This window comes from Lissotriton helveticus, chromosome 11 (assembly GCF_964261635.1).
Source record: "Lissotriton helveticus chromosome 11, aLisHel1.1, whole genome shotgun sequence".
In the NCBI taxonomy this organism is placed as follows: Eukaryota; Metazoa; Chordata; class Amphibia; order Caudata; family Salamandridae; genus Lissotriton; species Lissotriton helveticus.
Window position 1 is genome coordinate 105,455,787 of NC_136072.1, and position 14,960 is coordinate 105,470,746.

Sequence of the window (14,960 nt, forward strand, 5' to 3'; positions counted from 1 at the left end):
GGGGATGACATCAATGGACAACCCCACGTTAATCTCATTTGTCATGCTAGACTTCACTTATTACATCTACACCAGCAGGTGTGGAGACGCTCCCTGTTTTAGCACTACATAAAATAGGATGCATTTTATAAGCTCTTCTTAATTATGAATTTTAACTTGAATCAAAAGCTTACAATACATCTGCGGGTTACACATCTGCTAAACTTTTTCAACTGAATTTAAAGTAATTTAAGAGCAGCTAACCAAAAATCAACCAGTGCAGACTGGAGTCACATGTCACAGATTAAGAGGGAGAGGCAACCTAGCAGATGTTGTAAAATTCAATATCTTTTTTTTTATTTTATTTTTTTAGAGTCACGTTTCTGGGACTCGGAATTAAATTAGTTCATCGACTGTGTGATGTTGGTGCTGAGGTATGTTTTCAGGGGCGCGGAACTGCTTCAAAAAATTATTAGGCTCCAAAAGGACTTTCTAGAGAGCTCCTACTGGCTCCTCATTTAGTTCCTTCACCTCACACATCACTCACTCCGTCATGCACTACATTCGGCTTTTTGGTCTCAGGCCCCAATCAATTCCTTAGTCTCACACCGCTCTCAGCTCAGAGGGAGCATGGCAGCTGACACACCGGTCGTGGAACTCTGGAGACCATCCATCCTTCAACCTTCCAAATTAAGATTGAGCCATGATTTCTCTACAGTAATCACTACACCTTCAAAGGTTTTGTGCAGTTTAACTGACCTGACTTCCGAAACCACAGGTTGCAGGTCTATATTCACTTTATACTTACTTATTATTCTTAACTGCGGCCCCAAGGGCCATAAATGTACACTAAACCCATCACAATAATTACAAACAATTTAAAAGCATCGCCCGTTACGACAAAAAAGATATTAAGACATGCCTAGATTTCTCCTAACTATGATCGTTTCAACATTAAAATCTAACAATTTCATTCTTGTCTAAAAACAAGTAAAATTTAGGTAACAAATAATAGTACGGCAATTCATATTGCTCCAAATTATGAAACAGTATCATAATCGGCACTGCAAATAAATAGGAAAGTAACAGACTAGACCAATAATTACAAAACGTTTTATCGTAGGCACCACATTGAAAACATCTTGAGACTGCAAAAACAATTGGCGGATATATATCGTTTGTCAAAATCCTAAACGCCTCCAAACAATGTGGTGTGTCTACATGCCTGCAAAGATGTACTAACCATTTGCACCTGTATTTCTTATAAGCTGGACAAAAACAAATTAATAAGTGGATCGATGTTTCCTCCGCTGTACTGCACAAAGAGCATTTCTCTACCAGAACCTGCCTCTCACCTCTCCAGCGGCTAGTAAATGTGCGCAGAGCAAGTTATCAATGCCTAAACCGAGTATATAACTTCCTTGCTAGGGTCAGATGCACTTCGTCCAGAACATCCTCCAGTCTGTAGATGTCGTTATGTCCCAGAAATCTTTCTATAAAAGATCAGAGACAAGAACTCACCAGGAGGGCTATCCCGAATATCCCCCAAGTTCCTCTCCAGGTCAACATATAAGAAATCAGCTCGGGGTGGCCCAAATTCACCTTTAAAAGTTAGGAGGCCCAAGGCCAATTACTTCCGATATAGATCTAAGACTTGGATCTAATCTAAGGGGGGACTAATAGGGGACTGGGGAGGGAAGAGGTTCAAAAATCACCTGATGAATCTAATCTCAATAGTCGGGATGTCCCTTACAGGCTTGTGTCCCCAGAGCTTGCCCCATACATAGTAGCTCCTAAAGCTTGTGATTATAGATATCAATGTTGGAGCTAATTGGTTTTTAAAAATAACAACTACACACCCTAGAAAGCCCACCAGGGTGTTGTGTTAATTTAAGCTTTTGCTTTGCAATATGGCACGACCAATCCACATGTTCATCGAGCGTTATCACTAGGTAATCACACATGCATACCCTCTCCAAAGGAGTTCCATTCAAACTTTGGGACTTGGCGTTTTAAGTGAGAAGGATTACTGACCATAAATTTGGTCTTGTTGATGTTAATTTCTAAACTCTTGACTGACAAAAAAAAATGGAAGTTATCCAGTACCCTTTGAATACCCACTGGAGTTTTTGAATGAAGGAGGATACCATCAGCAAACATCAATGTGGGCACCTTTACAGAGGCAAGCCTATGTGCATTATTATAGATAGTATTCAGTGCGTCTGCGAGACCATTCATGTACAAGCTAAATAATATCAGGCACAGCACGCAACCCTGTTTAAGAACCCCTAACTATGAAGGGTTCACAGATTTTCTCCAATTTCCTGCAACGGACCTGTGCAAAAATCTTTTCATGGAGTCTCTTAACTATGTGGCACAGGTAGGATGGTAACCCCATATTGGCCAAAACGCATTAGAGTAGATCTCTCAGGACCAAGTCAAAAGCGGACTTTAAATCAACAAAAATCAAATAGAGGCTGCCACCCTCAAAAACAGTGTTCCAACATACTTGATCTATAGTATATATGGCTGCCTAAAACCTGCTTGAAAGGTGTTGAGAACCAGGGGCGGCTCCTCCTCTAAGGCAGAGGAGCATCACCCACTGCTCTCAGAGCAGGAAAAGGGAAAAATAAAGAGATAATATCGCTATTATCATTTCATTTTTCATAACTTTGAGTGGTTTGTGCACAATAAGTGTGCATGACGGTTTGGCCGACCAAACAGTCAAGCGCACTTAGCATGTTCTCCACCAGTCGGTACTACACAGTCTTGCTGGAGAACATGCACAGGTTCCCAGTCCCCGTATGGGCGCTGAACCACGGCGCTCAGAACAATCAGTGAGTTGCATTGCAGCGTTGTGATTGGCTATGGGAAGCCTGTGAACTTTTAGCTTCCGGGACTCGTCAGCAAGCGAAGCATTGATGGAGGGGGGACGGCGGCTGTGAGGAGGAAAGTGTTTTAAAAAATATATATATATTTTGTCCCCCGATTCCCCAAACCCCCTCCCCCGTTCCCTGCCAGTTAAGAAGGCAACAATAGGGAACCTTTCTTATAAATAGGTATGATTTTAGATCCTTTCCCAAAAATGTGGGATGGGAATCCCCTCCATGATAGAGCAGTACAATACAAAAAAAATAGGGGCCCTAGAAATCAGGTTCTGAGACAAAGATCCCCAGGTATTTTATCAATGCATGTTGTGTCAAGGTCTCTTGGCCTTCAACACAAGTGAGGAACCAATTTTATCAGGTGACTAGGGGGAATGCTGGGTGGAAGGAAATGTGTGCCTCCCCGCAGATTCCAGAACTTTTCATCACAGAAAAATGAGTAAAATGGGTTTTTTAGTCTAAGTTTGAGGTTTGCTAGGGATCCAGAGTAACCTGTTGACAGCCACACAAGTAACACCACCCTGGATTTCCCTAGCCGTCCACTTTTCACAAATGTGCACCTTTGCTATTATTCCCAAGGTGCCTACCCACTTATAAAAATAAAAAACTGTTTTCAGTGGAAAAATGTGACGCGTCCATGTTGTGATTTAGCCAGTTTCCTTTTGAAGGCCCTAGACCTGCCCACACAGGTGAGGTGCCATTTTTATCGGTACATAGGTGGGAGCATAGAATAGAACATGTGTTATTAACATTTGGATGTTGCTACATTTGTGCCCTCGAAATGTAAGCCAGTGTGGAAAAAAGAAGACATTTCCAAAAATACCTTCTAAATCATATGCTAGGACGGATACCCACAAATTCAGAGATGCACAAACAAACTTCTGCTCCTAAACTCCATATCTTATGCCCCTTTCATAAATACATAGGTTTCCTTGATACCAATTTTTAAAACTACATATTTCACCATATGAATTGGTAAACACTCAGAACACAATGAAAACCCATTGTACAGTGCAGCTCAGTTGTTGGCTTTGGTTACTTTGGGCTCTTGGAGAACCTATAAACCCTATATATCCGCACCACTAAAAGGGTCTAGGAGACATAATGGTATATTGCTTTTGTAAATCAGATATTGTGACAAAAAGTTACAGGCAGTTTTTAGGTCGTGCCTGTAGCAGCGCGCATGAGACTGTGTAAGAGGCTTCAGAAAGCTCACCACACGCTTGTGTGTGTGGTCAGCTTTCGTTACAGGCTATTGGGCTTTGCGTGCGTCTTTCTAAGAAAGACAGCACACAATTGGGCAAAGGGGGGTGCATGTCCCGCTTTTGCTCCACCCACGGCCTATTCCTTGCAGTTACCCGCACGGGCGACATCTGTTTTCCATTATCGTGCACAGACGTCTGTGCGATAATAGAAAACAGATATCTTGCTGTGGCACGCGCACCACTACCGTGCTTGTTCAGCATTGCGGCTGTGGGTCTTTCTTTTCTCATCACGGCGCCCTGCTGCAGCCTCCCTCAACAGGATTGAAAGCATCACTCTATACAAAGTCTCCTAAGCAGCGCCTCCTGACCCGCATATGCAGCCTGCAGAATGCACAACCCGAGCTTCGCCTGTGATGCATGCCCATGCTCCCGGGAAGCCCCGGGTGGGGGGAGCTTTGACACCAGCCATAGACCCCTTTCATCCTAGACAAGTGGGAGAGTTGGGGAGAGGGACTGGCCTAACGGCTAGGGCGCTCGACCTCGGACCTGGGGATCTGGGTTCGAGTCTCGGTAACGACGCCAAAAACCTCCTGTGATTCTGGGCAAATCACTTAATCTCCCCGTGCCTAAAATGAATGCGTGTCCTCATGTAACATAATTGGTGCTATGTAAAGCGCTCTGATAGCTGATTCAGTTCGGGTCTAGTTCGCGCTATATAAAACTCTGCAAAAAAAAAAAAAAAAAGTGCCTGGAAACCGCCGAGCTGTAGTAATTGTTTTTTTAGATGGCGGACACTGACTGTACCAATGAGGGCAGAGCTTGCCGAATATTATTACATCAGTTTTATTGGAATTTAACTTGAGGCAGTTAGTTGCCATCCAGTTGCTGATAGTCAGCATGCAGTGTTGGAAGTTGGCCGCTATTTTCTCTCCGTCGTTTTTTATGGCTAAGACCAACTGGGTGTCGTCAGCGTAAGATGTTAGGCTCATTCCACAGTCTTTGATGGCTCTCGCTAGGTCGGTCACATAGACATTAAATAGCGTAGGACTTAGGGATGAGCCTTGGGGGACGCCACAGGGAAATGTCATCTGGGCAGAGCTGAAATTGCCCAGTTGAACCGTTTGGGTGCGATTGGAGAGAAAAGAGACGAGAAGATCTTTAGCTTCATCCTGGATGCCTATGGCATTGACAAGGTCGATAAGGATGTTGTGGTCGGCCGTGTCAAAGGCAGCGGATAGATCGAGTTGAATGAGCACCGCCGTCCCTCTTTGATCGAGAATGGTTCTTATCTCGTCAGTGGCTTTGATGAGTGCTGTCTCAGTGCTGTGGTATTTGCGAAAACCAACCTGAGTATCGTCTAATAGGAAATGATCTTCGATGTACTGGGACAATTGCGTATTCATCAGTTTTTCTACGAGTTTTGCCACAAATGGCAGGCTGGCAATGGGCCTGTAGTTATTGGTATCTTCGGCGTCTAGGTGAGGTTTTTTTCAGAAGGGGTTTAAGAAGGGTGTCTTTCCAGATGCTGGGATAAACCCCTGTGCGGAACATGGAGTTGAAGATTTCTGTAAGTTGGGGAGCTACAATGTCAACAGCTGAGCGAAGGGTTGCTGGAGGACAGGGATCATAGGCTGAGCCGGATTTGATGGTATTCATGGCGTTAATAACTTGGGTGACTATCTAGGGGTCTTTATCTCCAAGGAGAAAACAATCAGATACGAGAGGAATCTTCTTCCGCCCCTGCAACGATTTAAAAGAGACGCTGCCTTCTGGCGGAAGCTCCCACTATCCCTCCTTGGACGAGCGGCACTCTTCAAAATGATCGCGTTGCCAAGGTTCCTATACGCCCTACAAAATCACCCAGACTTGGTCCCGAACTCCTATTTCACGTCCATTGAGGCCACGCAGAGGGAGCTACTGTGGTCTGGAATGCCCCGCATATCCCTTCAAAAATTGACTCTAGGATGGTTCGACGGTGGGATAGCGCTCCCAGACATCCGTAAATATTACTGGGCTGCACACCTCTCAGCCATTAACCACGGCACCTACTGTGATGGCAATGATCCAGGATATGGAATGGATCGCTGGTTTTTACCGGGTGGCAACTTTGAAGCGGCGCTCTACTCCAAGCCGGGGAGGTACCCACTGACTGGGCCCACGCAGCATTCTGTGCAGTTGTGGCATATCGTGCAGCGCAAGCTAGGATGGTCTAACACCCTCACGATGGCCACCCCTTTATGGGTCTCAGAAAGACTATGATCGCTTGTCGAACCAAAGGGTTCCGCAACTGGGACCTGATCGGCATCTCACACATTCGGGACCTGTGGGGTCCGAATGGAATGGTGCCCTTTGCCTCACTCCAACGCACCTACGAACTGGCACACTCGGAACACTTTAGGTACTTACAGATTAGGCACTCCCTCCAGGCCAACATCCCCGCGGGAACAAAGCCCCCAAACTCCTTCTCGCTAGAAGATAGACTTCTGGATGGCCACCTCCCCGAACATGCCATATCCCTCACTTACAAAAAAGATCATTAACAACCCCCCGGACCTACTCCTCCCCATTAAAGGGAAATGGGAAGCCGATGGACTGGAAATAGACAAGGAAGAATGGAGAAAAGCACTCTCCTCCCCTAAGGAGGTGGCAATATCGGCCAGACTCCGGTTCATCCAGTTAAAAATCGTACACCGAGCTTATCTCTCGGGAACTAGACTACAACGCATGGGCCGCAGTGAGGATTGATGCTGTAGGCGGGGGTGCGGAGAGGTGGGAACCTACTTTCACATACTGTGGGAATGTCCACTGTTGAGGGACTACTGGGCCCGGGTGACCCCTTGTATGCAAGAGGTTTTGGGAGTGGAACTCAGGCTTGAAGCCAAGAGGTGCCTGTTAAACATATGGGAACCTACGGACCTGCCACCCCGCGGGAAGATATGGGCGACTCTGGGGTTTGCAATAGCAAAAAGAAATATCGCCAGGTTATGGGGGGGCGGAACGGCCTCCCAGAGTGGGCCTATGGAAAACTGACATGGATTGGTGCATGCTCCAGGAAAAAACAGTATACGTAGCACGGGGGTGTCCGAAGAAGTGGGTAGAAATCTGGTCCAACTGTAATGAATATAGAGGCAACATCTGTGACCGTTGGTAAACCAAGGTGCCGAGGGGGAGTTGCGATTTTTAGAGATAGATTTTATGGGCACAAGTTTATTCAAGGCTGTGGTAAGCCAATGGGTATATTCTTTCGCGGCCGTGTTGGGATCTTTGGGGGTGTCTGGCTGCGAGAGAGATAGGGTCTCCATAAATATTTGATTGTCAAGATTTCTCCAGTATTTGAATGTGCTGGAGGCGTAAGTGGTGGCGGCTGGGTGTGCAGGGGCGTCCAATGAGATTTCGAATGTTACAGCATGATGGTCTGACCATGCAAGAGGTAAAATCGCTTTTTTCTTGATGTTTTTGTCGTTAGAAAACAGACCATCTAAGGTGTGACCAGCTTCATGAGTACTATTGGGGACCAATTGCATGAGACCCAGGGACTGTAGGTCTGATATAAGACTATTGGGGTCTTTGTCTTCCAAGTTTTCTAAGGGAAAATTAAAGTCCCCTAGGATAGTGGTAGAGTTATCAGTAGCAAAGGATTCCACGATGTCAGTGAAGGTGGCTAAAAATTGCGTTTTACTACCCGGTGGCCGGTAGAGTAGAATGCCCTTGAGGCGTTGGGAGGGGCCTAAGGCGGTAGAAAATTGTATAGCCTTGCATGTTGTGAGTGGAACTGGATTTATGGAGGTTTTGAGGTGACTGCGGTATATTATCGCAATTCCACCCCCGATTTTCATAGCTCTATCTTGCTTGAGGATATTTTAGCCTTCTGGAACCGCAACTAACAGGCCAGGCTCTGATGAGGGGCTAGTCCACGTTTCGGTGATAAAAAGAAGGTCAAGTTTGTGGGCGTTAATCAAATCTGCAATTTCTTCTTTGTGTTTGCCTAGGGACTTTGCGTTGATGAGTGCTGCTGCAATGTTGGTCCTTGTTTGTTTCTTGGCGGAAGGCAAGTGGTGGTTGGCGTGAAATTGAATTGAATTGAAAATTCCATTTATATAGCGCATAACCACCCGAAGGCCTCGCAGCGCTATGTGTGGTCTAGATACAATGTGAATTTTAAAATGGCAGCATGCACAGGTTTTAGGGAGGTAGGAATTTTCGTAAAAGGTGAAAGGAGTACCTGAACACTTGGCAGGGGAGCACAGGTTAAGTAGGGCTGTACGAGAGTAGGATCTCTTGATGGGTGGGTCAATGGTACCAGGGGGTATGGCCCTAGGCCCGGTCCAGACGCAGACGGGCTTGCCTTTGGCGCGACTTGCGCTTGGTCTGTGCCCTATGTACTCCAGGGCCCGCCAGAGACTGGAGCGCTACCTTTGGCATCCGCCGGAAGTGGGGAGGTAAGGAAACTGCTCCCGGTTTAGCCCTCCAATCAAGCGGCACAAGCCGTGTCGGAACGGGGCCTCGGGGCGGAATGCGGGTTCAAAATGCAGGTAAGAACAGTATCGTTTTAACAGGCAACAATTTAAAATAAAGGTGCAAGTGATTTAAAAAGTAGAAGCAGCTAGCGGCAACTGAGGTGATCAAGCTGCTCGCGTCCACTGAGATCGCCCCTGCTCTGCGCCCTATGTACTCTAGGGCCCGCCAGAGACTGAAGCGCTACCTTCGGCATCCGCCGGAAGTGGGGAGGTAAGGAAATTGCTCCCGGTTTAGCCCTCCGATCAAGCGGCACAAGCCGTGTCGGAACGGGGCCTCGGGGCGGAATGCGGGTTCAAAATGCAGGTAAGAACAGTATCGTTTTAACAGGCAACAATTTAAAATAAAGGTGCAAGTGATTTAAAAAGTAGAAGCAGCTAGCGGCAACTGAGGTGATCAAGCTGCTCGCGTCCAATGAGATCGCCCCTGCTCTGCGCACTGTGTACTCTAGGGCCCGCCAGAGACTGGAGCGCTACCTTCGGCATCACATTTATTGTGAATTTCATTAAATAAATAACAAAAACTTCTGACACCAAACAAATGTCAAAGCGTGAGGTGAAAAACTGTTCGAAGACTAATACATTCTCACGGAAAGTCACATATCAGAAAATGTACTAATATGGAATGTGTATAAACAAGCATTACTATATGTTAGAGCCTTAACATTCTGTCGCGGTGAATCCATATACGTGTATGTTTATGGTCCGTTAAAAATGATTCGTTTAAATTTTATATGCATTGTCTGTTGTAACGAGTACAGTTTATTTGTGAGTTTTGTAGAGCCCCATTTCTTATCTTGGCCACTTAAGAACGTCATAATTAATATGAGCAGTAGTTATTAATAGGTGAATATTGTTAACATTAACAATTTTGCGAATATTACACATTTTTAAAGTATGTAAAATTGTGTTGCTTTTCAGTGACGGTTTTAGTTAATCAAGCAGAGTTTTTTTTTCTTGTGAGAACATGATCTGCTTATTTATTTTATTTTATTTATTTTGAGAGTTTTATATAGTGCGAACAAGATCTTTGCAGATATCAGAGCGCTTTACAACAAGGGGTAGGAGAAACAAGAGAGCAATTAACAAGCTTTTGAGCGAAGGATAGTTGAAGGTAGTAAATGAGTAGCAAAATAGGGTAGATACAAGAGGGAGCATAAACAAACAGTTAAACCAATAATACAAATAAACAGTCTGAAAAACGAATATTATAAATAGTGAGGAGTCTCAAATAGTTCCAAAGTAAGGTACAAGTTCACGTGAATTTAGCCATGAGGATAGCTTTCACTTTTTTCTTAAAGAATGTAGTGGAGGTGATAAGTCTGGTTTCTGGAGGGAGTGAATTCCAGATCCTGGCTTATGTGTGCTTGATGTTCATGTGTGTCGTTTCTTTATCTGTATGTGTCTGTGTAGGAGGCCGTATTGCTTCTGTCTTTGGTACACATCACCACGTGTTGAGATGGAGGGCCCGGCGCCTGCACCCAGGGGCTCGAACCCCTGCAGGTGAAAGCCCATGTAGGGAGTGCCCCGATGTTGAATGTGGTGTGAGTGGCAGGAGCCACCGGATGTTGAATGTGTTGTGCGTGGACGCACTACAAGCCCAGCCATTTATGCTAGGGGTGGCAGCAGGTTGTCTCGAGCGCTTCATTCTGCGCGGCTCGTGGAGGGGCCAGAGCTGCCTACCAGGCTCAAGTCTCGGCGCCTGCTCAACACCCTGTGATTCTGGGCAAATCACTTAATCTCCCCGTTTCTACCAAAAATGTATGTGTCCTTAAATAATGTAACTGGTGCTCATATAAAGCGCTTCAATACCTTCAAGTCGAGTTTGGTCATGGGAATTATTGCTCAAGTAAGATTCACTCAATTAAACCATGTGTGCCTCTTTTTATGGTCCAAATATTGATGACAAAAGTCCCTTATGTTATTACCAACCAGCTGGATTATCAAGTGTCCTTCATAATGGGACGTGGTTTTAACAAGGTTAGATTATGTGCTGAAAGAACTAGGACTAAATTGAGTACTAATATCACAAAGGTATGATGATTCACTCTTTGGGATTGGATACAATCTGGGGAGTGGGCTGGGGTCAAAAGGTTATGCATTCCATTTAAAAACAAACGTTTAGATTATACTCATTTACTTTTAAATAAAAAGCTCATATTTCAGACCATTCAGATGCAAGTTTCATACAGCCCCCTCCACACCTTTACAAACTATTCAATAGGCATTGCACAGGAAGCTACTAACTTCTGAAGTAGCACATGAAAAAAATTAGGAGCGAGACTAAAAACTTTTTTTTTCTCAGTCACTGGGCCTCATTAGGCGATGGTGGGTTTGGTGTGGCTGCATGGGATTCATACAAGGCTTTTTGGTGAGAATTCTGATGCAAATAGCTAAACTTAGCTCTTGGGATGAGCAAGAAAAAAACATGTGAAGTTGGATTCTTACATACAGGAAAAGGACAAAACATTTGAAAATAATAAAAGTTCATTACAAATGTAGCTTATAGTCATAAGTGAGTAAACTACTACATTTTGAATGCAGGGACTCCAATAAGGCCTGCAAGTCTAGAATCTGTATGACTTGAAATTATATCAATAGCATCCTGAATCCAATCTCCCAGTGTAGTCAGCAAGGGAAGCTGGGGAACCTAAAGTTATTCCTGGAAATGTTGTCCCTTTGTGACGCAACCTAGTCAATTCAATATTATTAGAAGGCATCAGACTTTGGATTCCAGGGATGAGACTTTCCTCCAGTTGAATTTAAAACTGGATAAAGATTAGAGCAGTGGCAGTCATACAGATCGATCTCCTTACTGAACTGAGAGTGATTTTTTTATTTTTATTTTTTTTAAATTAAAGAGACCGAGAAGGCAATGTGCGTGGGAACCTACGTTGGTACCAGCATGGCCAACCGAGAAACCTGTGAAATCCCATTAGCAATTTAAGTAATGGGTACTGCGAAGGTATTTGATTAGGTCAGTTTGGCATTTTTGTAGCACACGCTCCAATATGTTAATGTGCGAGGTGTTTTCAAAGTTACATATGTTGCAAAGGGTTAAACTAGGAAAAAAACAGCTCCCTCCAAGATTCTTCAGCTTTCATGATGAAATAGGAGAAGCAGCGCAATATATCTATATACCCAAATTCCTTTTAAAAATAAATTAAAATATTTGGGTCAGTCATGTTTGTATCATAGGTTAATATAAACACGGTGCTTCACACACTGGCTACATAAATTAAAAATGGATTTGTTTGTAGTTCTTTTTTAATGGCTGTTGAGGCCTTTGTTTCATGGTAAGAGAACAAGACAAAGTACAATAGCTTTAGACTTAGCACATTAGCCTTTGGGGGATTATGATCAAGCCTGTTTTTATTCTACCCTCTACAAGTTACATTATAATGTGCACAAAAACATAAAATCACATTACATAACTACACAGGAGTAACAAAATAGGTTTTACTGAACAAAAGTTTTCATTAAAATGCAAAAGCATTGTGCTGTTGGTTCTGGGAAAGATTTTAGGATGACTTACCCTGATGCCAAGAGGTCACTGACCGGATTCCAGGCACAAATGAATACTTCGGATTCATGGCCACGTAGCACTACTGCTTTGTTAGGAGGGATTTCAACATCCCCATCTACTTCCATCATGTCCGTATGATTATCTGCAAGATTGGAAACAGCACAATTACAAGAAAACCCTCATCATATAGGCAGACGTCAAAGCTGTACTACACAGGATATAAGAATGTGGGCATTACACACTAATAAATATTTGAAATGCTATGTGTTGTAACTATTACACTCTTATTGCATAAGCTGTGCAGTTACTATATTATAAGGAATAGTTTTTGGGGTTTTGTATGAGTGAAATGTCAGCCTAACTATAATGTTACTCTAAACTTTGTTTTTTCATATTAATATCGAAGGTCTTTTAATTGCTCATTTCTAACTATACCGTCCCTGAAACCTGTGGTCTTTTTCAGAGACTCAAAGTTGCATGTACACCGCACATATGCCATCAGTTTTAGGAAAAATGTTAAGGAGGAAAGATTAGGGAAGGTAGTTAGTAAGGATGTAGAGTAAACACTTAAAAATTTAGAGGACAGCTTGTGGACTATCCTATGCCTGTTGCATCTACCGGACTTTATTAGTAACTCACAGAAATAGATTACGATGCCATGAACACAGGCTGGAGAGGGAAGTTTAGGGCAGGCATCACACCAAAAGACTGCCGTACTAAATTGTCTCTACTCATTAGCTCGCAACAAGGGAATAATCTAGGAAGAATGGGGGTATAGTGATCCAAATGCCTTCTCTAAGCAGATGATAAAGATAGCTTTTTTTTAAAGCTATAGGCGCTGACATTGTGCTTGAGCAGCACGCTTAACCCGCTTGGTTTAAAATCCGTATATGCATATTGTATTAAGAGTAACAAAACATTCTTGGTGCGTTGGTGCCCTGTAGCGGAGAGTGCCATTAAGATGCAAAACAACAAAGTCTATACGCGCTGTCATGATGGGATTGTTTTTGCCGACATTAATTGGCACGCAGCAAAATACTTCAGTTCTTCTCTTCTGAGCGACAGCGGACCCTTGAATGACCGCTCTGTCCGCGTTTTGAAAAATATACGTTTTCTCGGCCGAGGGAGCTGGCGTTCTTCTCTTCTGAGCCACAGCGGACCCTTGAATGACCGCTCTGTCCGCGTTTTGAAAAATATTGCCTAAAAACGTTTTGTCCACTTGGCAGTGAGACGCTGATCTTGTTTATGGCACTAACTTTCCGTTTAAATTGTATCAGACCTGCAATATTTCGAAAGCTCTCGTGGCTCCGGCAGGCTCAGTGCCGTTCTAGCCGCTGCTCACCTGGTTCGGCGTTCAGTCCGGGATCCTCCCCTCTGCAGCTTAGCGGTTGTTCTTCTGCCTGTCCTTTTGGCTATCGCTCCACGCCACCGGTTATAGGGAAAAGGATGCCACGGAAGGTTCTTTCGAAAGCGGCAGCTACCGTTCCCAAATCCCGTAGTGCAGCCCGCGGTCAGCAGGAGGCGGATCCGAAGAGCTCTGCGGCCGCGGCTTTGAAGACTCGCTCTGTCAGCACTGATAAGCCTGCACCGGTGACTCCTGCTGTAACTACCGCTCAGGGACAGACATTACCGGCGATGTTCAATAAACTCGGAGTGAAGGGTAAAGCTTCTACTACAGATGACGGTTCCTCTGTCGCAGTGCAAGGGGAAACTCAAGACAGTCTGTAGACTCTGCTACAAAGGGGGGATGAGTACTTCTGTAACAGTACCTACTATGTTGCCTTCTGTCTCTGCAAGCTTCCCCCCCCTCCGAACTCCCTGCACCAATTAATCACAGTGGCGTAACAAAAGAATTAGTTCTGACTCCAGGCCCAGCTTTAGACCCCTCTGTTCATCAGACCTCTCCAGCTCAGTGCATGCTGGATAATGTAGTCCAGTCTACCAATAATCATATATCTACTTCTCTGGAGTTGCCTACACAGTACTCTCACGACACTAGGGGGTCTGAGGTTAGTGAGTCTACTGAGAACTTTTACTCTGTCTCCGATCATTCTTTATCCGGGGAGGATGATGCTGATCGTCTGGAGCTCCAGTGGTCGGATTATGACAGTGATTCTGCTGATTGGCGTGTTAGCCAGGTATCGAAAGATTTGAACATTGATACAGTACGCAAAGCTCCGGGTACTAAGGTATCATCCCAGCCTAATCAGCAAAATTTCCGGGAGGATTTATCTATCGAACAATCTGATTTAAATTCGCAGGATGTGTGTGGCGGGTACCACCGTGACTACGTCTGATATCCCCGAAGAGGTCTCATTGGTAACGATTTACCAAACTATAATGATGCATAGGGAAGCAACTAGACAAGAAAACATGCGAACACAGGGGGCCTGCCGTAAAATGCAGAACTCTCTCCGACGGGTTATCAAAACATGTACTGAGACCACTGCCAGGATTGCTGAAGCTGAAGAAAGGATCTCGGCTCTTGAAGATGCCGCAGCTACTCAGAAAGAGTTAGTCACAGAGGTCAAAGAACAACGTAAGGATATTTTATGGAAGCTTTCAGATCTTGAAAATCGGGCGAGAAGGAATAATCTTCGTGTCCGCGGGATAGAGGAAAACAAAGAGGGTGACGATGTCCGGCAGTTTATAGTGGAGCTCTTCTCTGAGGCTTTCCCAGAGGTCACCCAGTGGGATTGGAATCTTGAGATACAAAGAGCACATTGTTTCCCACTAAATAAGAAAAAACAATAGTCTGCTGCTGCGAATAATTCCTATCCCCGTGCTATCTTGGTCTGTTTTAATAATTTCCTTGCCCGCGAACGTATATTTGATCTCGACAGACCTAACA

The 14,960-nt window shown here is 44.5% G+C and overlaps 1 protein-coding gene across 5 annotated transcripts in view; it reads right to left on the bottom strand.

Annotated features, from left to right (window-relative positions):
* Positions 1 to 14,960, bottom strand: part of TBL1XR1 (TBL1X/Y related 1) — a 553,738-nt gene that overhangs the window by 167,050 nt on the left and 371,728 nt on the right. For all 5 annotated transcript variants that reach the window (XM_078666437.1, XM_078666439.1, XM_078666438.1 and 2 more), the window contains one exon: positions 12,119 to 12,251. In XM_078666437.1, the coding sequence (XP_078522563.1) occupies positions 12,119 to 12,251 (133 nt within the window). The remainder of the gene's footprint in view (positions 1 to 12,118; positions 12,252 to 14,960) is intronic.